General features: G+C 44.1%; 1 protein-coding gene across 2 annotated transcripts in view; it reads right to left on the bottom strand.

Annotated features, from left to right (window-relative positions):
* The window catches only part of LOC124775048 (protein regulator of cytokinesis 1-like), a 147,948-nt gene that overhangs the window by 62,463 nt on the left and 58,946 nt on the right, over positions 1 to 26,539 (bottom strand). For both annotated transcript variants that reach the window (XM_047249828.1, XM_047249829.1), the window contains exons 7-9: positions 26,177 to 26,341; positions 22,167 to 22,390; positions 2,525 to 2,672 (exon numbers count right to left, since the gene is read on the bottom strand). In XM_047249828.1, coding sequence (XP_047105784.1) covers positions 2,525 to 2,672; positions 22,167 to 22,390; positions 26,177 to 26,341 — 537 coding nt within the window. The remainder of the gene's footprint in view (positions 1 to 2,524; positions 2,673 to 22,166; positions 22,391 to 26,176; positions 26,342 to 26,539) is intronic.

The raw sequence follows: 26,539 nt of genomic DNA, 5'->3' as shown, positions 1-26,539 counted from the left end.
CCCTTTCGCAGCATTCAATCACACGCAATATAATTTTGCGAGCATCGCTACGTAATACTGGTTTCCTTCTAACCATAGGCCTACCAGTAGGGGTTGTTGGCGACTGCCGAGATGGGCCAGCAACTGCCTCTTCACTCATTTTGATAATGTTTAGCACAACTGCACAATAAAAACATGCAGAACCTTACAGTGCAAAACAATAACGAAGCAGACGACAGTGGCTACCTTGTACAACACAGTCAGCTACGTAATGTTGGCAGCAGTCTAAACTGCGTGCCTACAGAAGCCTCCCGACATTTACCGACTTCTACCGATTCAGGACTAGGGAGAGGTCTGCCATCTAAAAGTTTACACACTGTATATGTAATATTGTTGAGGGCTACAGCAAACAGGGCAACACTTAAAACACTAACCTAAAGGTGACCATTCGCCTGCTCAAAATGATCTGACTGTGTTACCAACTCAGGTTCTAGAAAACCGTTAAGCAGGGAAGACTGTAAGAAGATGGGGAGGTGGCCAAAAAAGCCCCACTGATGCAGCTGTGCAATAATAGTGTCTCCAAATAGAGTATTACACCTCACTTATATTTAAGAATATGCTGAAACAGTTATGTTTATGTAGGAAAGCCTGCTGAACAGCCGCCTCTAGCAGGGTCAGGCTGTCGACAGTGGGCTGAAATCTCTGGATCCACACTGAGAATAGTTAAGGAGTTGCATTGTCTCAAACAAACAGACCAGACAACAGTTAACCATTCACTCCAGGGTCTTTCCTACATAGCTTGTTAAGGTGATTCTCTGATAACTACTGTGACATGTGTAGACCTTTCGTGGTTTGTGGAGAGGTATCAAAATTGCCTCACTCCACAAGTCAGGGAATTGATCTGACTGCAATATTAAATTATAACATTCAAGGAAGGATTTCCTTTGACACTGCTGGCAAGTATCGAAGCATGCAGTATTGGATTTGATCGCGACCAGGTGCAGTATAACAAGTCTCAGACAGTGCAGATTCCAGCTCCTACATGGAGAAAGGGCAATTGTAAGACTCACAATTGTGGGATCTGAAATCCAATTTGCTCCTCTCCACAGTCACATGGTAGTAGCAAAATGCCAGATCTTTGCTGGTATTGGCAGTGGTTTTCACAAAATGCTCTGCCAGCATCTGAGCAATTTCTCCAGGCATTGTTTGGAGATGCCTCTGTTTCAGCACTGCTGCTATAAATAAGTGAACCACTGTGTTTATTGAAAATCCTCCAGATGGCTTCCTGTAGTTTTGGAGAACAAGTGGAATTAGTAATAGAGTCCAGGAATGCTTGGCATTACCTTTTCTCGCTCTCCTCACTTACATGTTGAGTCTTGGCTCTTGCATGGCTACGAGGAGGGGGGGGCATTTAAACAGTCTAAGAGCCGCACACCTGTCTCAAATTACTGAACAGTACTTATCTGTCCACCAATGTACTGGTCACTTTCTAAGATGACCTGAGGAATCAATAGGTCAGTGGCATGATGGATTACTCACGTGATGTCGTCCACCTGTTCATGGATGCTGAGAAAGTGTTCAAACATGCTGACTTTCTCTTCAGGGAATGCCCCACTCAGCAGTTGAATGAGGACTGGGAAATGGTCACTAGAACGAAGGTCGTCAATGACCTCCCACTGAACAGTCTGCAAGGCCTGGAGAGCAGAAAGAGGTCAGTGGCTGAGAATGACCCACTAGCAGTACAGAAACGAGTGCGATTACCCATGTTGAGGATGCACAGCTTGTGAGATGTAATGAGGCACTCTAAAACACGACCCCAAAGCAAGGGGTGTCAGGGGGCTTTATAATGTGTTTCTCGCAAGCAAAGGCTGGCAGTTTCAGTTCCTCCACATATGTCCTGAACCCATTAACATTCCACTGTAATATGGGAGCCACCTACCACAGTGATTGTACTTACACAATGTCTTTCTGCCAGGGAGGAGAGCCCTTAATGGCTGGAGGCTCAATCTTGGGGTGAGATGACTGCCCCCATCTGACATCAACATCCATTAACTCTACCAAAGAGTCAAGAGAGACATCAGATAGGATGACATTGATATCGTCAGACTGTTTATCTCCCAACTCTGTTAGTGATGGATGCCTGACCTTGGTTTTTTTTTACCTGGGTAGGCTTTGGAGCCACAAGTGCAACAGTGGTAATGGCAGCACTGGATGTTGGACCAGACTGAACCTTAGGGGGAGCAGGGAGCTCCACAACATTAGCAACCACAGACTTAGGTGATGTTTTGGGAGGAAGTATAGGCCGTGAATAACTGCAGCAGCGCAAGTACACTGGTAAATACAGGTTCTAGCACTAATACAAGCTATCTTCGTTTGTGTAGCAGCATCAGTTTTCTGTACTGGCTGTTTAACAACTGACACAAAGGAGGCAGCGAACATCGGGTGTTGCAAGGTCTTACAAATCATCTTTGACTTACCATTGGGGATCCGCCATGTGGTTTAAATCTTATTGTTTGATACACACATATATTAACAGAACATGTACCTTCTGTATAACTTTTCTTTCCTTCTCTTCCCGAAGTAACTGACCTCCACGGTTGTTAAACAAACGATCTCTATCATTAGCTTTACTTTCCAAGGCAATCATTTTCTCCCAAAGTTTTTGACGCTTCTCCATTAACTGAAACAAAGGCCTGAAAATAAAGATACTTCATTAGAACACTCTACTTGGATATATCACACAGATGTTCTATTATTTTACTTGCTAATAACATTTAACCTAATAATATATCTGCTTTAACTTTTCATATTAATTTAAAAATTACAGTATAAAGCCCAAAAGTCACAGGAGCTGGTACAAAAAGACCTGTCCTCACGCAAATAATGTATTATGCTTGATGTTCAGCAAAATATACATACGTATCATTCCTAATTTATTTTGTTTTTCATACTCTACAGGGAAGATTAACACACTGACCTTTTTTTATAAAGCCTGGCATTCATTTGAGGGAGTATTTTCTACCTAGAATCTGTCTAATTGTGACCCCCCTTTATAAAGTTTTCATGAAGTTTTGAGTGATTACTATCAATATTTTAGTTTGATGTTTCTCTATAAATGGCTATCAAATTTGCATTAATTTTAGATTCTTGAAGCAAGTTTCTTGATCTTGACAAGAGATGTAGTGTCCCCTTAAGCCCTTTTACATGAGCGATTCTCTTGATTCATTCTACTGCTAATGGCAAATTAATCTACCGCAGAGCCCTTGATGATTTATTTGGGAACTGAGTTTCACCTATTGTGAGGACGTTGTTTTTGCTTACATGATAGCATCAAAATTGCGTGTGTAGTTAGAGCTGTCTAGTGAGGAGTTTCACACCTGAATGGTGGTGGTGGTGGTGGTGGTGGTGTGATTGTGTGTGCGTGTGTGTGTGTGTGTGTGTGTGTGATGCACCTCAACAGAGGTAAACCCACTTACCCACTTGAAGATGGAGATAAATGATCTTTAACAGTGTAGGTTTCAGAGATTGAAAGCACAAGTGAACACCACGCAAATGGATAGGTTCTGTCTATACTAGTGTTTTACTGATAGGTTGGCTGCAAAAATCAGCACTGGTTCAGCCTCAACGTGTGGCCGGTGATTATTGATGACCACCTACCAGAACCAGACAATTTCCACAATGCCCCAGAGATGCAGCATATCTGCACTTCCTGCAGGTGACTCTGTCTCCTCTGGTGATGAAAGACATGCCTTTGGTGGTACAAAGGAGAATGTGACTACTACATGATGGCTCCAGCACACTTCTGCATTTCCATGTGGAGGGAGGCATTGTGACATCACTTATCCTGACCATACATTGAGTCTGAACCAGGTTTGTGCCACCGTACCATTAGAACTTTCCCACTTGCCTTGCGTGTTCTCGTATGTGTCTTAGACACTGAAACCTATGCTGTCAAAGATCTTATCTCCACCTTCAGGCACCTCTCCTGGAATATATTTCCATATGACCTTTCCAGCTCTTCAGCCTCTCAGGGATTTTTTGTTGCAGTTTTTTTACCAAAATCATCCTTTATATATACACTTCCTTTGTATCTTAGAAAATTATTTTCCTCAACGTAATTCTGACTTGTTCCCTGTTGAAACACTTTTAATAAAATGTTAATCTATTTACATACTTATTTCTGTATAGTGTAGGCTTTTTACTAGTGCAGGTATTGTAAAAAGTAAGTAGCCTTTTTCCTTTTAGATATTTTGTCTCTCCTGTGGGAGAACACCAACAAGATAAATATTAGGTCCTTGTGCAACCTTTACAGGGTGCCACGAAAACAAAGCTAAAAAAAGCAGAGATTATCAAGGCACACAATCCATTACTGTAGTAAGTTAGTTTGGTGAGAATAGGTTAACTACCAATGTTAGTTGATTATGCTGCAGTCCCCAATGTCTGCACATGTGGTCTGTAGCAAACTCAAGATTTTAGAACTTTACACCAGGCACAGTCAATTGAAGGGACCAGAAAATGTAGCATCTATTTTTGGCAAAATTAGCTTCTACTTGTACCAAAATTTGCATCTGTTTTCTTGTCTGTAAATGATTAGATGCACAAATTTAAGTGGTTGTCACACTACATGAATGAAGACAAACAAAGCCTTACTTCCGTGAAACTATATAAATAGAGGGGAAACATTCCACGCAGGAAAAATATATCTAAAAACAAAGATGATGTGACTTACCATACGAAAGCGCTGGCAGGTCGATAGACACACAAACTTCAAGCTTTCGCAACAAACGGTTGCTTCATCAGGAAAGAGGGAAGGAGAGGGAAAGACGAAAGGACGTGGGTTTTGAGGGAGAGGGTAAGGAGTCATTCCTATCCCCGAAGCGGAAAGACTTACCTTTGGGGGAAAAAGGACAGGTATACAATCGCACACACACACATATCCAGCCGCACATACACAGACACAAGCAGACATTTGTAAAGGCAAAGAGTTTGGGCAGGGATGTCAGTCGAGGCGGAAGTAAAGAGGCAAAGATGTCGTTGAAAGACAGGTGAGGTATGAGCGGTGGCAACTTGAAATTAGCGGAGGTTGAGGCCTGGCGGATAACGAGAAGAGAGGATATACTGAAGGGCAAGTTCCCATCTCCGGAGTTCTGACAGGTTGGTGTTAGTGGGAAGTATCCAGGTAACCCGGACGGTGTAACACTGTGCCAAGGTGTGCTGGCCATGCACCAAGGCATGTTTAGCCACAGGGTGATCCTCATTACCAACAAACACCGTCTGCCTGTGTCCATTCATGTGAATGGACAGTTTGTTGCTGGTCATTCCCACATAGAAAGCTTCACAGTGTAGGCAGGTCAGTTGGTAAATCACGTGGGTGCTTTCACATGTGGTTTTGCCTTTGATCGTGTACATCTTCCGGGTTACAGGACTGGAGTAGGTGGTAGTGGGAGGGTGCATGGGACAGGCTTTACACTGGTGGCAGTTACAAGGGTAGGAGCCAGAGGGTAGGGGAGGTGGTTTGGGGATTTCATAGGGATGAAATGAGAGGTTACGAAGGTTAGGTGGACAGCAGAAAGACACTCTTGGTGGAGTGGGGAGAATTTCATGAAGGATGGGTCTCATTTCAGGGCAGGATTTGAGGAAGTCGTATCCCTGCTGGAGAGCCACATTCAGAGTCTGATCCAGTCCTGGAAAGTATCCTGTCACAAGTGGGGCACTTTTGGGGTTCTTCTGTGGGAGGTTCTGGGTTTGAAGGGATGAGGAAGTGGCTCTGGTTATTTGCTTCTGTACCAGGTTGGGAGGGTAGTTGCAGGATGCGAAAGCTGTTTTCAGGTGGTTGGTGTAATGGTTAAGGGATTCCGGACTGGAGCAGATTCGTTTGCCACGAAGACCTAGGCTGTAGGGAAGGGACCATTTGATGTGGAATGGGTGGCAGCGGTCATAATGGAGGTACTGTTGCTTGTTGGTGCGTTTGATGTGGACGGACGTGTGAAGCTGGCCATTGGACAGATGGAGGTCAACGTCAAGGAAAGTGGCATGGGATTTGGAGTAGGACCAGGTGAATCTGATGGAACCAAAGGAGTTGAGGTTGGAGAGGAAATTCTGGAGTTGTTCTTCACTGTGAGTCCAGATCATGAAGATGTCATCAATAAATCTGTACCAGACTTTGGGTTTGCAGGCCTGGGTAACCAAGAAGGCTTTCTCTAAGCGACCCATGAATAGGTTGGCGTACGAGGGGGCCATCCTGGTACCCATGGCTGTTCCCTTTAATTGTTGGTATGTCTGGCCTTCAAAAGTGAAGAAGTTGTGGGTCAGGATGAAGCTAGCTAAGGTAATGAGGAAAGAGGTTTTAGGTAGGGTGGCAGGTGATCGGCGTGAAAGGAAGTGCTCCATCGCAGCGGGGTCCTGGACGTGCGGAATATTTGTGTATAAGGAAGTGGCATCAATGGTTACAAGGATGGTTTCCAGGGGTAACAGACTGGGTAAGGATTCTAGGCGTTCGAGAAAGTGGTTGGTGTCTTTGATGAAGGATGGGAGACTGCATGTAATGGGTTGAAGGTGTTGATCTACGTAGGCAGAGATACGTTCTGTGGGGGCTTGGTAACCAGCTACTATGGGGCGGCAAGGATGATTGGGTTTGTGAATTTTAGGTAGAAGGTAGGGGTGGGGGTGTCGGTGGGGTCAGGAGGTTGATGGAGTCAGGTGAAAGGTTTTGTAGGGGGCCTAAGGTTCTGAGGATTCCTTGAAGCTCCGCCTGGACATCAGGAATGGGATTACCTTGACAAACTTTGTATGTGGTGTTGTCTGAAAGCTGACGCAGTCCCTCAGCCACATAATCCCGTCGATCAAGTATCACTGTCGTGGAACCCTTGTCCGCCGGAAGAATGACAATGGAACGGTCAGCTTTCAGATCACGGATAGCTCGGGCTTCAGCAGTGGTGATGTTGGGAGTAGGATTAAGGTATTTTAAGAAGGACTGAGAGGCAAGGCTGGTAGTCAGAAATTCCTGGAAGGTTTGGAGGGGGTGATTTTGAGGAAGAGGAGGTGGGTCCCGCTGTGACGGAGGACGGAACTGTTACAGGCAGGGTTCAATTTGGATGGTGTCTTGGGGAGTTGGATCATTAGGAGTAGGATTAGGATCATTTTTCTTCGTGGCAAAGTGATATTTCCAGCAGAGAGTACGAGTGTAGGACAGTAAATCTTTGACGAGGGCTGTTTGGTTGAATCTGGGAGTGGGGCTGAAGGTGAGGCCTTTGGATAGGACAGAGGTTTCGGATTGGGAGAGAGGTTTGGAGGAAAGGTTAACTACTGAGTTAGGGTGTTGTGGTTCCAGACTGTGTTGATTGGAATTTTGAGGTTTTGGAGGGAGTGTAGCTGGAAGTGCGAGATTGAGTAGATGGGAGAGACTGGGTTTGTGTGCAATGAGGAGGAGGTTGAGGTTTGCTGGAAAGGTTGTGAAGGGTGAGTGAGTTGCCTTTCCGGAGGTGGGAAACAATGAGATTGGATAGTTTTTTAAGGTGGCCTGTAGGAGGATGCTCTGAACAGCCGGTGTGGATGTGGGAGAGGAAAGATTGAGGACTTTTATTAAGGATAGGAGTTGACGGGTGTGTTCATTGGCTGAGTTGATGTGTAGGTGAAGGATTGGGTGGGTGAGGGCAATGGATTGTTCAGTTTGGAACTGGTATAGGGACTGATGGAAAGAAGGGTTGCACACAGAAAACACAAGGTCCGTCGACAAGCGCAGTAGCAGCAACACTCTTAACTGGTATGCGGTTCTTCTTGCCTCCAGCTGTTGTGGTGAACTATGTTCTCGATAGTTTTATAAACTGTCTGTTTACAACGGCGACGAAATCTCCTGTAAGGCATCGTGGCGGCATTCAATGCAGTTGCCTGTGCAGCAGCAGCAGCGCGAATGAGCCACTGCGCGGCTCTCGCTTGCTTATATAGTATATGCGGTAGCTTTGACTTAGAAAATTTTCACAGTGCCAGCGGATCGTTATCCCTGACGCGCACAGTAGGTGTTCTATGCGTGCGCGTCCGCTGGCGCGCCGCCACGATTGCGTCAGCCGGCCTCAGCTGCGAGAGGTCAACAAGGTCAAGCGATAAGAGTGGTTACATAACGAAACTGTTGCATCCTTGAGCCCCCAGGTTCGTGATGTACCCATGTCCGGTTAATGGCTGACGCTACAGATTGGTTTGCATAATGATCAATTTATTTATGAAAGTACAAAGTACAGTCACCAACAAACTTTACATATTCACAACTCGCCATTGTAAACAGACAGTTTATAAAACTATCGAGAACGCCACAACAGCTGGAGACGAGAAGAACCCCATACCAGTTAAGAGTGTTGCTGCTACTGCACTTGTGGACGGACCTTGTGTTTTCTGTGGTTGCAGACTTAATTTTAGTATTGACATTAACGATACTTTCGATCATGGTAATGGTTGGGTCACTGTAGCCATTGTACGTGGAGGTGCAGGCGTGAGGAGCAGTGTGGGGAAACAAGCCCCACCTCCCTTTTGCAGGGCTGCAGCCTACACTCATGTTCTGCAAAAGCAGAAGTGGCACATTGCCACTGGGATCGACGATCTCTTCTAGTGTTTTAAGGATAATGATCAATTTATTTATGAAAGTACAAAGTACAGTCACCAACAAACTTTGCATATTCACATACTCCTTTACCCTTAACCCAAATGAATACAGACTCAATTAGAGATATTTTTCTCTTATTACGAGTATACAAAGACAATGCTGAAGTAGACATATAAGCTGATTTACCGAAGTCTTTATTTGCAAGTTCTGCCATATGGTATGAAATCTGTGATGGCTCAGAATTATTCACTTCACTTATTTCGAAATAAGAAAACAATGAGCAATGCATAACACAAAGCATTCGGGATGGTTACTGCACAATTGCTTGTTAAGGCTAGTATTGTATAGTTAACACTGTAGTTCAGGCACAACCTCTAGTGGTACTTGATGCAGTCACAGTTCTAAACACCTGCTATCTAATTTTCCATGTTAAAAAGTGTCTGTAGTATTCCAACTTTTGATCTTTAGCTAAGAAACAAACGTGTGTGTTATTATCAATAGGTCGCATGAGTATTAGGTAGCATTAGGCTTTTATGTTAAACAGGTCATTCAGCCACCCACAAATGACATGGAGCTGGAACATTGAGTGCACTGATATGTCGTTGCATTCACGCACTTTCTATTTTGGAAACAGATTTTTACACACGTTATCTTTCCAAATTGGTCTTCACCAGATGATGAACACTAACAGTAACTGAAAACTGGTTAATTTTCAATATTTATATGCAGTAAACACGGCTACTTCAGCTACCTCTGATAAAATAATTCATTTGGATTTGACTCACTATGAAATAGTGTCTATTAAGTAAGTTCACAATTGAAGGCAGAACTTCCGCATGTTTTGCATCTAATGCATGATACAAATGTTCCTGGTCCCTAATCACTGACATCAGCAATGATTACTCAGTCCTGTCAAGGGACTAAGCCAGAAAGAAATGTTCCCACTTCTAGTGAGTTAGCTTGTGAATAAGTTTTCTTTGTCCACCATTAACCAGTAATTCTGACTAAGTAATTTAAATACAGTGTCAAAAACAGCTGTATAATTCATCATGTAATGTGGACTTTAACTTGTCAACTTCTTCTGTACTGGGGAAAGTCTAATCTACTTCTAACTTTTTACTATATGAGGCAGAGCATCAGAATATATTTATCTCTTTCATAATGCAGTAACACTTCATACACATGAGTTTTAACATTACATTTGCTCAGTTCAACATGCCTCACAGTTCCTGTCAGAAGAACCGACTACTCAACATCTTGGGGTATCAGTGACTTGCCCTTTCTTTTTTAATCAATCCCAACCTCTCCTCATTTCTTCCTCAAGGAAGAAACTAAAACTTCTGAAAGATTGGATAGTTTCTTGTACTTGCATGTGTACATCAACATTCCTGGAAATTTTATCCCCTGAATTTATGTACTGGCCAGCCAATGAGTCCATTTCTTTCTAAAGCGAATTTTTCCATTTGATACGATGAACTTAGTATCAGCCAATTCCAATATTTTTAGAACAAAAACACAGGTTGACTTGGTGCGGGTAGTACAAATACTTAATTCTTGGAACTGAAAGTGGGCTGGACATCACAAACAGCAACAAAATTTTATATAGTGAACGGAAATACTCCAGAAAAATACAATGGATGCTCATGGCGGTAGCATACTTATTTCTGTGAAAAATGCAGCATGTCTAATGATATAAACACAGAACTGGAACCTGAGAGATACTACATAATTCACAGAAGGCTCATAAGAAATGAGGGAGGAGGCCATAAAAACTGCAGAAAAATAGCTGCAACAGTACATACAATAACTATTACATTACAGCAAATTATTTATATGTCACACTGACGTGCAAGGAATGCGGGATACAGAATAGAGAAAGAGGGAGATTGTGCAGGGTATAGTGTGTGTCCGAGAGAAGTAGGAGTCAGGGGAACAGGGGTGAAGGTCAGGAGCTAGTGAAGACTGAGGTCAGTAGGAAGGTGGGCTTGAAGGCAGTATTGATCAAGTGTCTACAAAATATGCAGATGCAAGACCTGTACAATGCACCAAACCAGCACATCCAATTAAGTATTGTCACAAGCACAGCCTACCTTATTAAAGGAAGGAACACTACTAGAAGCAGTCATGTTAATTACCAATTATTTTGTAGCTTCCACCCAGCCTTTTATGTGGTCATAGCCTCCAAACAGATGCCAATACCAATAAATGGCCACTGACAAATGGTGGCAGAACATGTAGCTGAGCACAACGTGCTTTATAACCAATGCCATCTAAATCTTCCTCCCAATAGCAGCTTAACTAAATTACATAGACGAGAATTCTCCTTAGCAACACATTCAATTAACGTACAACCACACTTTTCTCTCTGCAGGCTTCTAGTTCCTCTATTTTATCTACAACACCCCAATCATCCATTTCATGGTGTACAACAAGCAACTTACTGCCTGCACCATGGCATGCTCCAGGTATCACATTTCTATCTGCATACACCATGTTCTTCCTCACAGCTGTTAGCACCCCTTCACTCCAACCCTCTTTGTTCCTCACACTAACTCAATCCAATACAAAACCTCATCCTATTCGAGATGCCATACTGGGACAATGTAACTGTTTTTGTTGGTCACACTATTATGAGAGAGAGCAAGAGTAAAAAACTGTAACAACAATGTCTACTTCGTTTGTGAGGCTATGGGCTGCTAAACATCTCAAATATAAAGCAAAACCCCTCTCTCACACTTTCCAGGGGACATAAATTGCAGGTAATGTAAATAATGGGAAGTTACTTTTAAGCACATACTTCAGTTTTATTTTTTATGAACACCCTGTTAGCTCACACTTTTTGATGAAAAATCCAGAATTATAGTCTGTTTCAATTTCTTTGGGTGAGGTTTTTTCTGTCTGGTTGTCTAGCTCATAAACACATTTAAAAGTCAAAGCTACTAATGGTAGGCAAGAAGTAACATTATATTCCCCTGACAACTTGTTACATCATACATTAAAAATGATCTTTTATAAAAAAGAATCAAGAATACAGGATAACAGCTCACAATGTGTGATATTTACTATTTACATAAGACAGGGATTCAGTGACAGATTAATGTTTTATAAACATCATCATGAAGTAAAAAGGAACCTGCGTATGTAGATACTCCGTCCAAAAGTCCTCAAACGGCCCAAAGGTACTGATTGACCACCATGTCATCGACAGCTGATAAGTGTCCCTGGATGTGGATATGGAGTGGGGGGTGTGGTCAGCAAATCGCTCTCCCAGCTGTTGTCAGTTTTGTGACTGGAGCTGCTACTTCTCAATAAAACAACTCCTCAACTGGCCAGAAAAAAAGAGGCTGAGCGCACCTTGCTTGCTAATGGCACTCTGCAGACACAGATGGTGACCCATCCAAGTGTTGGACAAGCCCGACAGCACTTAACTTTGATGATATGACGGGAAACGGCGTTACCATTGCAGCAAGGCCACACAGAGTGGTACAGTGAAACCCCTATTTTACCTTTCCGTGGGGGTCCAGACTTAAAAACCACAAAACTGTGGAAACTGTTAAAACCCCCAAAATACAAGAAAAACATATGTAAGTCTTACATGTGATTAAAAATTGCAAACCTCGCCAATACGTGGTATAGAATCTGTGTAAGTGAAAAAAAATTAAATGTAAAATACAAAGCTTATACAATAGTTTGCGGAAATGAAATCAATCAATCCTTTAAAAAATCACGGATGTGTAGCAGCAAGTAAAAACTCGGCAAAAAATTGAAACTTGTATCTGGGTACAAGATAATCAAGCTATTTTCCGACATTCTACGACCACAAATCACATGTCAAAACAAGTGTGTTTGGGACACCTTTCCTTTGTTGGTTGGTTGGTTTGTGGGATTAAAGGGACCAGACTGCAACGGTCATCGGTCCCTTGTTCCAGAACTTAAAAACTACCACACAGAGTAAAAAAACGGATAATAGAGACAACAGACAACACAGGACAAGAAAAACTCAGACAAAGAACAGACATAACAAATTAAAATCACACGGAGTGTGACGGTGGTTGGCCGACCATAGAATAAAAAAGGAAAAGCCAACCACCGAGAACACATTAAAAACTCAGTTTAAAACCGTAGGCCAAAGGCCAGAATCCACACAAAACAATAAAATAAAACAAACACTCAAATTAAATGATAAAAACTCCCATCCCGAATAAAACTTAAAACTAAGCCAGCCATAGCAGGGTCATCAGTTAAAAGGGCAGGGAGCGTATCAGGCAACGCAAATGTCTGCCTGACCACAGCTAAAAGGGGGCAGGCCAACAAAATGTGGGCCACTGTCAAAGCCGCCCCGCAGCGACACAGAAGAGGGTCCTCCCGTCGCAGTAAGTAACTGTGTGTCAGCCAAGAGTGGCCAATGCGGAGCCGACAAAGGACGACTGAGTCCCTGCGGTTGACTCACGTGGATGACCGCCACACAGTCGTCGTCTCCTTAATGGCACGGAGTTTATTGGGCGTGATCCGATCGCGCCATTCAGCATCCCAAAGCGCAAAAACTTTTCGGCGGAGGACTGCTCGCAAATCACTCTCTGGGAGGCCAATGTCCATAGATGGTTTACTGATGGCCTTTTTCGCCAGGCGGCCAACATATTCATTGCCCGGGATACCGACATGACCGGGAGTCCACACAAAGACCACAGAGCGGCCGCAATGGGCAAGAGTATGCAGGGACTCCTGGATAGCCATCACCAGACGAGAATGAGGGATACACTGGTCGAGAGCTCGTAAACCTCTCAGGGAATCGCTACAGATCACGAAGGACTCACCTGAGCAGGAGCGGATATACTCTAGGGCATGAAAGATGGCGACCAGCTCAGCAGTGTAAACGCTGCAGCCAGCCGGCAATGAACGTTGTTCGGAATGGTCCCCTAGAGTAAGCGCATAACCGGCACGACCAGCAACCATCGAGCCATCAGTGTACGCAATGCCAGAGCCCTGATACATTGCAAGGAGGGAAACAAAGCGGGGGCAGAAGGCCTCCGGAGTGACTGAGTCCTTTGGGCCCTGTGCCAATTCCAGCTGAAGGTGAGGGTGAGGCACACACCATGGGGGTGTACGCAGAGGTGCCCTGAAAGGAGGCAGAAGAAGTAAGGCCCCAAGCCCGGAGAGAAGCTCTCGGACGCGGACCGCGATCGTACTGCCAGCCCTGGATCGACGTTCTGGAAGATGGACGTGCGACTCTGGGAATAGTAGCCGATAGTTAGGATGCCCGGGCAAGCTGAAAACATGGGCAGCATAAGTGGCCAGCAAATGTTGGCGCCGTAACCGCAGTGGAGGGACACCTGCCTCCACTAGTATGCTGTCCACAGGGCTGGTACGGAAAGCACCAGTGGCAAGGTGTATCCCGCTGTGGAGGATTGGGTCCAGCACCTGCAACGCAGATGGGGATGCTGAGCCATAAGCCAGGCTCCCATAATCCAGACGGGACTGGATTAACGCCTGGTAGAGCCATAACAGGGTAGATCTGTCGGCGCCCCAGCGGGTGTGGCTCAAGCATCTCAGAGCATTTAGATGCCGCCAACACGCCTGTTTAAGCTGCCGAATATGAGGCAGCCAAGTCAGCCGGGCATCAAAAACTACACCCAAAAACCTGTGGGTCTCCACCACAGCAAGGAGTTCATCGGCAAGATAAAGCCGCGGCTCAGGATGGACTGTCCGCACCGGCAGAAATGCATAACGCGGGTCTTGGCAGCCGAAAACTGAAAACCATGCGCTACAGCCCAAGAGTGCGCCTTGCGGATAGTGCCCTGTAGCTGACGTTCAACAGCTGCAATGCCAGTAGAGCTGTAGTAAATGCAGAAGTCGTCAGCATACAGGGAAGCGGAGACAGAATTTCCCACCCCTGCAGCGAGCCCGTTTATTGCGATTAAAAACAGGCAGACACTGAGGACAGATCCCTGTGGTACCCCATTCTCCTGGACTCAGGAGGAACTATGAGAGGCCGCAACTTGCATGCGGAAGGTACGATACGACAGAAAATTTCGGATAAAGAGCGGCAGAGGGTCCCGAAGACCACATCCATGAAGCGTAGAAAGTATGTGATGACGCCATGTCATATCGTACGCCTTCCGCATGTCGAAAAAGACAGCGACCAGGTGCTGACGGCGGGCAAAGGTAGTACAGATGGCCGACTCCAGACTCACCAGATTGTCGGTGGTGGTGCGGCCTTTACGGAATCCACCCTGAGATGGAGCCAGAAGGCCCCGAGACTCCAGGACCCAATTCAAGCGCCGGCTCACCATCTGTTCGAAAAGCTTGCAAAGAATGTTGGTGAGGCTAATGGGGCGGTAGCTGTCCACCTCCAAAGGGCTCTTGCCCGGTTTCAAAACGGGGATGACAATGCTTTCCCGCCTTTGCGATGGAAACTCACCCTCGACCCAGAGACGGTTGTAAAGGTCGAGGAGGCGTCACTTGCAGTCCACTGGAAGGTGTTTCAGCATCTGACAATGAATGCGATCTGGCCCAGGAGCAATATCAGGGCAAGCGGAAAGGGCGCTGTGAAATTCCCACTCACTGAATGGAGCATTGTAGGATTCAGAATGGTGGGTGCGAAAAGAAAGGCTCCGACGTTCCATCTGCTCTTTAATGGAGCAGAAGGCCAGTGGGTAATTGGAAGAAGCGGAACTAAGAGCAAAATGCTCTGCCAAGCTGTTGGCAATTTCGACGGAGTCTGTACAAACTGCTCCATTCGGTGAGAGCGCAGGGACGCTGACAGGGGTCCGATAGCCATAGAGGCATCGGATCTTGGCCCAGACCTGCAATGGAGAGACATGGAGGCCAATGGTGGACATATACCGCTCCCAGCACTCCTGCTTGCTTTGGCGGATAAGGCGTCGGGCCCGTGAACGCAGCCGTTTGAAGGTGATGAGGTGTTCAATGCAGGGATGTCGCTTGTGACGCTGTAGCGCCCGCCGGCGATCTTTAATCGCCTCAGCGATCTCAGGCGACCACCAAGGCAGAGTCCGCCGCCGAGGGGACCCAGAAGAACTGGGAATGGCAGATTCTGCGGCAGTAACGATGCTGGTAGTGACAGTGAACCACCGCATCAATGTCGTCACTAGAGAGAGGCTCAATAGCGGCAATGGAGGAGAACAAGTCCCAGTCAGCCTTATTCATAGCCCATCTGCTGGGGCGCCCAGAAGAGTGATGCCGTGGCAGTGACAGAAAGATTGGAAAATGGTCACTACCACACAGATCGTCATGCACACCCCATTGGACAGACGGTAAGAGGCTAGGGCTACAGATCGATAGGTCAATGGTGGAGTATGTGCCATGCGCCACACTGAAGTGTGTGGAGGCACCATCATTTAAAATCGAGAGATCGAGCTGCGCCAATAAATGCTCAACGGTGGCGCCTCGACCTGTTGCCACTGAACCACCCCACAGAGGGTTATAGGTGTTAAAGTCGCCCAGTAACAAGAAAGGTGGCGGCAATTGGGCTATCAGCGCAGCCAGGACATGCTGCGAGACATCACCATCCGGTGGAAGGTAAAGACTGCAGACAGTAACAGCCTGTGGCGTCCACACCCGAACAGCGACAGCCTCTAAAGCTGTATATAGAAGGACAGACTCGCTGTGAAGAGAGTTAAGGACATATATGCAGACGCCACCAGACACTCTTTCATAAGCTGCCCGGTTCTTATAATAACCCTGATAGCGTCGGAGGGCGGGGGTTCGCATTGCTGGAAACAAAGTTTCCTGAAGTGCAATGCAGAAGAAAGGGTGAAGGCTGATAAGCTGGCGGAGTTCAGCTAGATGGTGGAAGAAACCGCTGCAGTTCCACTGGAGGATGGTATTGTCCATGTCTGAGAAAGGTGTGATGGGACTGGGAAGGCAGATTACGCCGCTGGGTCACCTGCTGCCTCCGAATGAGCACCTGTGCTAGTGCTTTCCGTGGCGTCTGAGGGACCGACAAGATGGAGGTCCTCAGCAGACACCAGAATCTCCACCGCGTCCTCACACGCAGTGCTTGTAGGAAGCGGTGGGATGGGTGCCACCGCAATGTCGTTAGCCTTGGGGACTTTCTTCTTCTTCTGTTTCTCTCGCTGTGCCTTCGGTGGTTCAGGCTTGGAGGGCTTCACTGGGTCAGCCTCAGGGACGGACGACGACCGTGAGGCCCTACGACCAGGGACTGGTGGTTGTTTCAGCCACTTGCGGGTGTCCGCTTTTCCACTGGTCGGAAATTGTGAAGGTAGGTCCCCAAGAGACCCCCTCCTGGCGAGAGTAGCCAAAGAAGTCTTACTCTTCTCCGGTTGGGAAGGGGGAACTGATGTCCCCGATGGTTGGGGGGGGGGGGGGGGGGGGGTGTTGCTCCTGAAGAAGATGGAGCAGGAGCAACAGGGAGTGAAGTGCCCCCCACAACCAAGGGGGCCGGTGGATTCTGACAGATCTTAGAGCCAACGATAAGTGACGATGGGAGAACCGTTGTTGCAGCAGCGGCGTAGGTCGACGTCATTGCCGCAGGATGGAGCCGCTCATACTTCCGTTTAGCCTCGGTGTAGGTCAGGCGGTCCAGGGTCTTATATTCCATTATCTTTCGTTCCTTCTGGAATATCCTACAGTCCAGCGAGCAGGAGGAATGGTGTTCTCCGCCGTTAACACAGATGGGAGGCGGAGCACATGGAGTATTGGGATGTGAAGGACGTCCACAATCTCGACATGTGATGCCGGAAGTACAGCGAGATGACATGTGCCCGAACTTCCTGCATTTAAAACACTGCATTGGAGGAGGGATATATGGCTTCACATCACAGCGGTAAACCATCACCTTGACCTTTCCGGGTAAAACATCACCTTCGAAGGCCAAGATGAAGGCACCGGTGGCTACCTGATTATCCCTCGGACCCCGATGGACGCGCCGGACGAAGTGAACACATCGTTGTTCTAGATTGGCACGTAGTTCACCATCGGACTGCAGAAGAAGATCCCTGTGGAATACAAAACCCTGGACCATGTTTAAACTCTTATGGGGAGTGATGGTGACGGAAACATCCCCCAACCTGTCGCAAGTGAGCAACCTCCGCGAGTGGGCAGAGGATGCTGTTTTGATGAGAACTGACCCAGAGCGCATTTTGGACAAGCCCTCCACCTCCCCGAACTTGTCCTCTAAATGCTCCACAAAAAACTGGGGCTTGGTCGACATAAATGATTCCCCATCTACTCGCATACACACGAGGTACCGGGGTGAATAATCTCCACTGCCTTCTTTGGACAAACTTTCCTCCCATCGAGTGGCCAGGGAGGGAAATGATCTCTGATCAAATTTCTTTCCATTGAGGTTAGACCTCGATCGCTTAGAGACTGCTGGTGGAGGCCCACCAGCGAGAGATGATGTACCATGCTTCATTGTGGGTCATCTGCCCTGATGCCACCCACTCCGACCAGGGGCTCTCCCCACGGGCGCTACCCAGCCGCAGCAAAGACCACCTGGCAGGATGGCCTTTGCCGGGAGTCCCGATGCCCCAAAGGGATAGGCATCTACTCCTCGGCATACGTGGGGAGGTAGCAGCTCAGGCATCAGCAGTGCGATCCCTGTGTAGTCAGGGGGCTACCACCAAGAGGGTACATGACGACCCCACCACAACGGGCTGGCTACCGTGCTGGATGTCGGGTGTCGAAATATCCATGTACATCATGAGGGCAAAGATGGAAGTGAACAATGGAGGGAAGGGATGCTATCCGGAACACACTGCAGCGGATGTGGCCGGAAGCTCGATGTAAGTCCAACTCCATGAAAATATCAGGTGTGCCATATCTTAGGGCAAGATGGATTTAAGATGCACCACGTAAGGTGTCCTTCCCCAAATGGTACGCACTAACGGAAAAATTTGGAAATAGAGTGGTCAAACCCCTCAGGGGACCATCACATTAAAGGCCAAAACGGTTGAGACTCCTTTTAGTCGTCTCTTACGACAGGCAGGAATACCGCTTGCCTATTCTTACCCCCGAACCCGCAGGGGGGACCTTTCCTTTGTGTTCACCCAGAAAAAAGTAAAAATTAATAACATTGTGAATGAAACCGAAAACCGTGAAGTACGGTGAAAGACATTGGAATCTATCATGTGGGGTTGTGTAGTTTCCTTCATTAGCCAATGGCAGTTCAGTTGGGTCGAGTAGACTTCAGATTGTGTACACAATAAGCTCTAAACATGTTTCCGGCTACATGACGTGGATACCATATATCTAAACATCTATCCATAGCAATGTCCATACAGAAAAAAGAAACAATGTTTCAGCCCAGCTACCTCATGTCACTGCTGCACAGCGCAAGTGTATGTTTATATGTCATATTATTTCGTCTGTTGTATAAATTAATTAGGTGTTTTGTTTTCTAGTTCTATACTAAGTTTTTCCGGGTGGGGTTGGGGGTGGGATGGCATGGACAAGACAGCAGACTGTCGAGTTATTATCTCTGTACCAGGCAGACGGCTGCTTGTGGAATATAGGAAGCAAGCAGTACCAGAACAGCAAATAAAACAAGACGCTCTCCAGAAAACTGCTGTTACATTTGGCGAAATACTGAGAAAGACTGTGTAGAAATGAGAGTAAGATCATTTGTCTTAGCTTGCTTTGAAATGTGTAATTAATACTCAAGGGTCTGGAATGAATCTCCATTGACAAGAAACTAAGACTAACAGCCTGTCTGTTCTAATTGCTTTCCTAACCCCCCCCCCCCCCCCCATATTCAGTTCCTGTATGAACCACGTTTTTCCCACCAATTGTTCTAAAGTATGTTTTCGCTCATCAAAGACAACTGTTTGCAAACCAACAAATCTATCTTATACAGTAACTAATTCAATTTCATCAACCATTATCAACTACTATACAAACTCTCCATCAAAATAGTATTTTAGTTTTTAAACCAATTACAAAATTCTTTGATGAACACAACCTTAAGCTTATGGCCTTCAGGTTATGAACGATGACAAAGTCTTTCATTTTGTTTCCTTGTACCTTCTAGTATTTAGTGTTGCGAACAATGCGAATACACAGAAATGTTTGCTACCAGTGTGGACAGAAACAGAGACAAGAGACTAAGTCATAAACAGATGCAAAACACCATAGGAATTAATGTTTCCAACAGAAACATGTTTTCAGTGGTAGTGTTCATGCAGCTCCACACTACTTTTTGCAGTAGTGATGTCACTAGTGGGTTTTCAACTATTCACTTTTGTGAGCGCTTGTGAACAACACCTGTGTGAACTCTGTGTGCATTCTGATTATTCATTTCCTTCATACTGTGTGACTTATGTGCACGGTAAGCTGTTTCAAAGCAATGGTGCATTGAAAGTATCAGATCACAAATACCTCACACTATCATTAAATATCAATTAGTAAAGCATCAACGACGTAAGGTTGCTAGAGATTTTAAGATAACTAATGCACAATACATGAATCTGAGGAGCAAACTGTAGTGTCGTGGATAGCATCACAGTTAGCTGAGTTAGATGTTAGCAACCCAATGCATGCCAACTATATTTGTAATACAGTATGTTCTGCAACATTTGATGCTGCTAAACATGTCTGATTAGAGAATGAAGGCCGAGATAAATTTATGACTATTTGTTTAGGGATTTATGGTCATTTCTGAGTGCGTAGTTAGGCAGAAACCTACAAGGACAGCTTACATTTATGCGAGTGAAATGAGCAGCAATAAAATTCATATTCTTCATTGTCACAAATACCTTGCAGGTTATTCCCGAATATGTGGCGATTTCTTACTGTGTGGTTACACAAGAACCTATGATGACAGCTTAAATTGCTGCAAGTGAAACGAGGAGCAATAACATTGATATTCTTCCTTGTCACAAATATTTCACATGTTGCACAACCACCACATATCCATCTAAAGTGTTCTCGCCACAACAGAGATTCTCCTGTCACTAATAGATATGTAAAAAAATGTAAACTTGACACTATAGTTATCGACAAATTGATAGGCTCATTCCTGGTTGCCTACACAGCGCCACCATTCCCGATTAGGTCTGTTCTTGCAAAAAGTATTGTGAAACGTGCTTGACCCATCATCACAGAGCAGCGAAGCTAAACGTTGTAAGTTGTATTAGCAAAGCTGATTGTGGATTATGTCAGCATTTCCTCTCTCATGTCTCCCCCTCCACAATGGCCTAAAATATTTCCTTAACTCCATATCACCCACGGTTTGAACCGTCTGTCTTTTGTTCCACTTCTAAATCGTTCAGTCACCTCAGCTATCAATAGGGAGAAAACAGGAGGAAGTCAAGCAAGACCTCAAGTATGAACATAGAAGCGAGTAAATTTTACTAGGAAGAGACATAAAAATAGGGAATTTTTAGCACTGATCTTAGGTTTCTTTAACTCATTTGAAGCATCTCTGATGAAATTGCAACATCTGAGCCCTCACAACTACACACCATCCAATTTTTTTCTCCTCTCTCAGTTGACATGTTCTGATAGAAACCACGTATCTACAATAGTGATACACTATACATGTATTTTCATACCCTTGTATGCTTATACGGACATCACACACACCATACCATTGATGAGCCTGTAGAGCTCTGACTACACAGGTTACTAAGAAGTAGAATGAAGATAAAACTTCTAGTATGAAATAATACAAGGTATGGCTATAAAATAAAAGGACTACTACTGTAAAACATTTTATTTAAAAAACAAATATTAAGTTACTGTCACCCTCAACATATTCCACTCCTCTAGCCCTGCAACACTTCATGCAAATTTTCCACGGACGGAAACAGTGCTGGAAGTCTTCCTACATGAGCTCCTTGATAATGAATGCCACTTTTCTGCTTCAACAGACTGAAATCTTGTTCCTTTAATGCAGATTTGACCTTGGGGAACAGACAGAAGTCACATGATGCTAGGTCAGGTAATAAAGTGGGTGGCCTAAAATTGATGTATCATAGTACATCACTAGATACCTCCTAATGAATGATTCCGCATGAGCCGGTGCCGGTGCATTGTCTTGATGCAGAACCCATGGCTTGTTCTTCCATAATTCAGGTTTTTTTTTTTTTTTTTTTTTTTTTTTTTTTTTTTTTTAAATGTTAAACTGGTTATGTAAAATTGGCCTTGCACATTATTTGAAAATTCCTACAGTTTCAGCATATGATCGAATACTGACGGTCAGATGGGAGTCAGATTACCTACTTTTTTTTTATATTTTCATATGTTTTTGATATTTAAGGGCATTTGGGCACGAGCCATCTTCAACATTTTCTCAGCCATCTTGGAAACGCTTGGACCACTCAAAACCTCACGTATGTGATAAACAGTCTTCGTCACACACTTATTTTAGTAGCAGTTTTACCAAGTTACACGTGAAAATTCATGACAATTTACTGCTCTATTATTACAATACAGAAATGCTGCATTTGACTGAGAAGGCTTCATGTTTCACAGCTACTGGCCATTCATCTTTCGTGCTTGTGTACTCACTCTGCAACAGCATCAGTCCCATTATTTTATAGCCACGCTTCGTATTGACTAACAGTTTTGTGAAATCAACATATTTAATGAATGAACTTAATTAACACACACTTACTTGTTTGTATCATAAAACTTTTTTAATCTTTCTATTTCAAGTTCATGCAATCCAAGTAAATCCTCTGTATAACAGTCAGAAAAATAAGGTATGAACTTGCGCCTTTGAGTTTCACCAAAGCAACATTTGTCCCAGAGGTTATGAATTTCTTGCCTAATATTCTCCACGAAAATCTTTATGTTCTGTCGCTTTTTTTCCTCGCAACGTGTTATTTCAGTTTTGAGCTGAAAAAATAATGTTAAAGTTAAATGTTTTGCACAAGAGTTAAAGAGAGAATATACTTCGCATATATAATTTGCAGTTTTATGGCTTCAATAAATGAACATTCCCTGATGGCATCTAATGTGCATGAGGTATAATTAACAAATGAGCCACTAACATAAAAAATGCCAATCTCTGATATATATAAAATAAGAAACAATAGGCAATTCTTATGAAGTAGTAGGCACATGAGAGGGAAACAATCAGCTATCAACAGTTGTGGTAAATTTACTTGTGACTGGATGAATGTAATAATACAAGAGAAAAAGGAAAGAAAAAAAGGAGTGGAAAAGAAGCTACTGACGATGTGAACTAGCAAAGGTTTAGGCCAGGGAAATCCCAGCACTGGAAGATGAGCAAGAGCAGAGTGATGGTCATTTATGTGAAAAGCCAGCTTGTTGTCATTCCTATATAAAACAGTGCTGTGGTGGTAACACAGCTGATGCGAGATGGAGCTGCTCTCACAAAAAGCTCTGCCACAGATCAGATTGGGAATTCCTATGTCATGACTGCAATAGATGGTGGTGAGTGAGAATACAGGACATGCTCTAAATATGGTTCAGCTAAAGGAGTATGACTCATTGGAGGACAGATGGGAGGGAGGGCAGGGTAGAGAAGGGGTGCAATTTTAGGTCAGACACACAGGAATGAACTCCGGTATTGTGTAAACTGAATGGGTAAGTACTGGAATACAACTTTGCTTGATGGTCTGAGGAAGGAGGAAGGCTAATGTAAAGTTTTAGGTCGGATATCCCTCCTCTGGGGGCATATGGGATAGTTTAAGGCTAGCAAACTATACAGAGTTGAGTTTTTCAAGATGTGGGCGGTGTTTGACACCAAGGGAGTACTAACGATAAATGATTCACTAAGTAAGGGGGTTCAGTGGTGTCACAAGAAGAAACAGTGTACGAAATTTATTTCTGAATTAGTTGGGCACAAGAGTTTCTGTCTGTTAAGGCTCTGGAATTTATCAATTAACTCCTGCTTCTGTTGCAAATGTAACTTCCATGCATGCCAAGGCTGTAGCGGAGTAACTTTGTTATGTGGGAAAAGTGATAACTGTCAAAATGGAAGTCCTGCTAGCCTGGTTGACGAACGCACATTGTTATTGAGCAAAGAGGTGGGGTTCAGTGTCTAGGAAATATTTGTTGAGTTCAGGATTGCCAAACTCAATTCACCTTAAACGAATTCTCAATTTTCTTCAAATTGCCCCAGATCAGTTTCATATTTGTGAGTGGCATAACAAGGAACCAATAAAACTGAAAACTGGAATCTGGTTTTGGGTTCATAGTGACACCACTTTGTGTCAGTTTTCCTTAGGGGCCCCTCTGAATATTTTGTGCCTACTGCAGGGCTCCATAAATAATTTTTTCCCAGGCGTGAACGCTTTCCACTGCTGTTACACGACTTTCAACTTGACGATTACTTTCAATTTACTCTCTCTCTTCTTGCTGAGCACAACTGATTTGCTAGTGACCACTTCGGATATCAACTTCCTGAAAATAAGACATCAAAACAATGGCATGGTTTTACATGGAGCCATTTTTTATAATTTTAGATCACAGTATATGAAAGACAGGAAATGGAGAACAGAGACTTCAGTGATTTAAAATTTCAAGTCATGTTACATCATCAGATTTTGTCACGCAAAAATATATTTCTATTAATATTTGTGCAATTAGAACTGTTTGGCCTTCAGCTGTCTATTTTGTAATTTGCTAGGACAGAGCACTATAAAAATGGCATGCTGAGTTGCAGGCAGGCACAATGAAATGACTTTTACATAACAGATTTTGGCCAGTCTTCTTAAGAAGAGAGATTGGTTGATTTCGGGAAGGGACCAAACAACGAGGTCATGGGTCCTATCGGATTAGGGAAGGATATCAGCCGTGCCCTTTCAAAGGAACTATCCTGGCATTTGCCTGAAGCAATTTAGGGAGATCACGAAAAACCTAAATTAGGATGACCGGACGCGGGTTTGAACCATCGCCCTCTCAAAAGCGAATCCAGTGTAATCAGAAAAGAGAAATTCACACAAGGGAGCACACCTCAAACACATGACCACTACTATGGCCAGATTGCAACAGAAACACGTTAAATGGAAGCAACAGTCCAGAGTGGGGCACGGATAAAAACAGGGTAACCTACTGTCTCCACACCATCTACCCCACTTTTCCACCCCCTGTCCTTTCACAATTCACCTGACCTCCCCTCACTGCTTCCACCAGTCTGTTCCCTTTCTCTGCTCCTCTCCTCTCCTCTCTTTTCCTTTCTGCTTCTCATTCACACACCAATTTTTGCTCTTTTATTTTACTCAGTTTTTACAAAAATATTCTCTCGGTTTGACCATGTCAGTCTTATGAACACTTTCTAAACGTTACTTTAATTCTTTACTTAGCATACATTCAACAGAAAGTACTTTTAAACACAAAACACGCTGCTGACACCCTTCACTATTCACAACAGTGCACATGAAACCAAAATTTTTGTAGCTATTATTGTATTTTATCTACCTTTGTTTCCTATCCTCATTACCACTTTCCTTGTTGCCATTAGGAAGGTCTCGCTTTTTACTTCCACTTAACAAATTTAAGACCTTTCCCACAGTTTATCTTCTTTATTATCTTTATAACAAAGCCACAATATAACAAAAACTAGATGAAAATGCAACAATCACTGCTGGTGCTAAGCGTAACACATAACAGTTCCGCTTTGAGGTTATGACTGCTTACACAAGCTGACCAACATCGAAAGTGGAATTTCTCCGAGGTCACATAAGTTGACACCACAAATGGAATTTCAGACAACTGTCTTCTTTGCCACTAACTACGAAACAAATCCACGACACCATAGCCAGTCATTTATTGTACACAGAGTGCTGCAGCACACAGGTTGGAGCAAAGGTCTGATCTTGAGTGGACTTTCCTGGGGGAAACCCACATTGATATGCCCCCATCTCTCTCAGAATTATTGGAAGGAGACAGTCAAATAGTATATTGCAAAATACTTTATATGCCATGTTAAGTAATGTGATCCCTCTATAGTTACCACATTCTAACTGATCTACTTGTATATTATTCCTTCCTTCCATTGTTGGGCCATTTTCTCTTTTTCTCATACTAAAATAGCCATCTTTAAAAGGATCTGTTCCAATTTGCTACCTCCTTGCTTAAATAGCTCTGCTGGAATACAGTCTGTTCCTGCGGCCAGGTTGTTTTTCAGTTTGCTCATGGTAGTTATTATTTCTTCTAGGTTTGGTGGATCTAGGTTACCACTTATTTTATCTGCGTACCTCTGTTGGTCTCTGGATGTTATCATTCTGTAATTAACAAGGAGGTTACATTTTCAAGACGATTTCTCTTACCCACCAAGTGTTAACTAGCATGTTATATAAAGATTTGGGAGTCTATGCAAAGGGCAATCTACGCACCTATTCCAGATAACTTTATGCTCTGTGCACTCTTAAACATTCTGTTTATTATGTAGTTCCTGAAGATGTTTGCAGTTAGTCCGTATTTCACAGTGAAAATCGAAAATAGAGTTGTCAGTGTAGAACCAAAATCAAGTTTGGTTAAATGTGCCTTTATGGAGAACACAAGTTAAAAAAAAGTTATGTATGTTCACCTGATACCACATTGCCAATTACATGGAATTTTAGTTTTGTCCACACCGTATAAATTACATCTGATAGCAAAACAACATATTGAACAGCACAGGGTTCAGTATTAAGTAAATAATCTTATACGTACAGCTTCTATAGTTTTGACTGAATAGCCACTATGTGCATCAAGAAATGCAGTCCGTGCATCAAAGCTCTCATGAAGCCGGTCCCACAATTTGCAGAGTTTCTCCCGAAGTTCCATTGACAACGCCTTTGTGTCTTCTAGCTTCTGAACCAGGGTGTTATGTAATTCCTAAACACAAATAAAAATTAGATGAGTTAAAAAAAGGAATGAAGACATACAAGCACTCACAACATATGGGGTTTCATGTGAAAAATAATATACAGCAAAGCCAACTGCGACCCTGGCCAAAGTAAAAATTAATTGGTCTTGTAGCATGTTACAAGCATGTTTTAGTTTCTAGATGAACTTTTGTAGTGCAAAATTTGA

Source organism: Schistocerca piceifrons, chromosome 2 (genome assembly GCF_021461385.2).
Source record: "Schistocerca piceifrons isolate TAMUIC-IGC-003096 chromosome 2, iqSchPice1.1, whole genome shotgun sequence".
Classification (NCBI taxonomy): domain Eukaryota; kingdom Metazoa; phylum Arthropoda; class Insecta; order Orthoptera; family Acrididae; genus Schistocerca; species Schistocerca piceifrons.
Note: the sequence above shows the minus strand (reverse complement) of the source record. Positions and strands in the feature narration are given on the sequence as shown.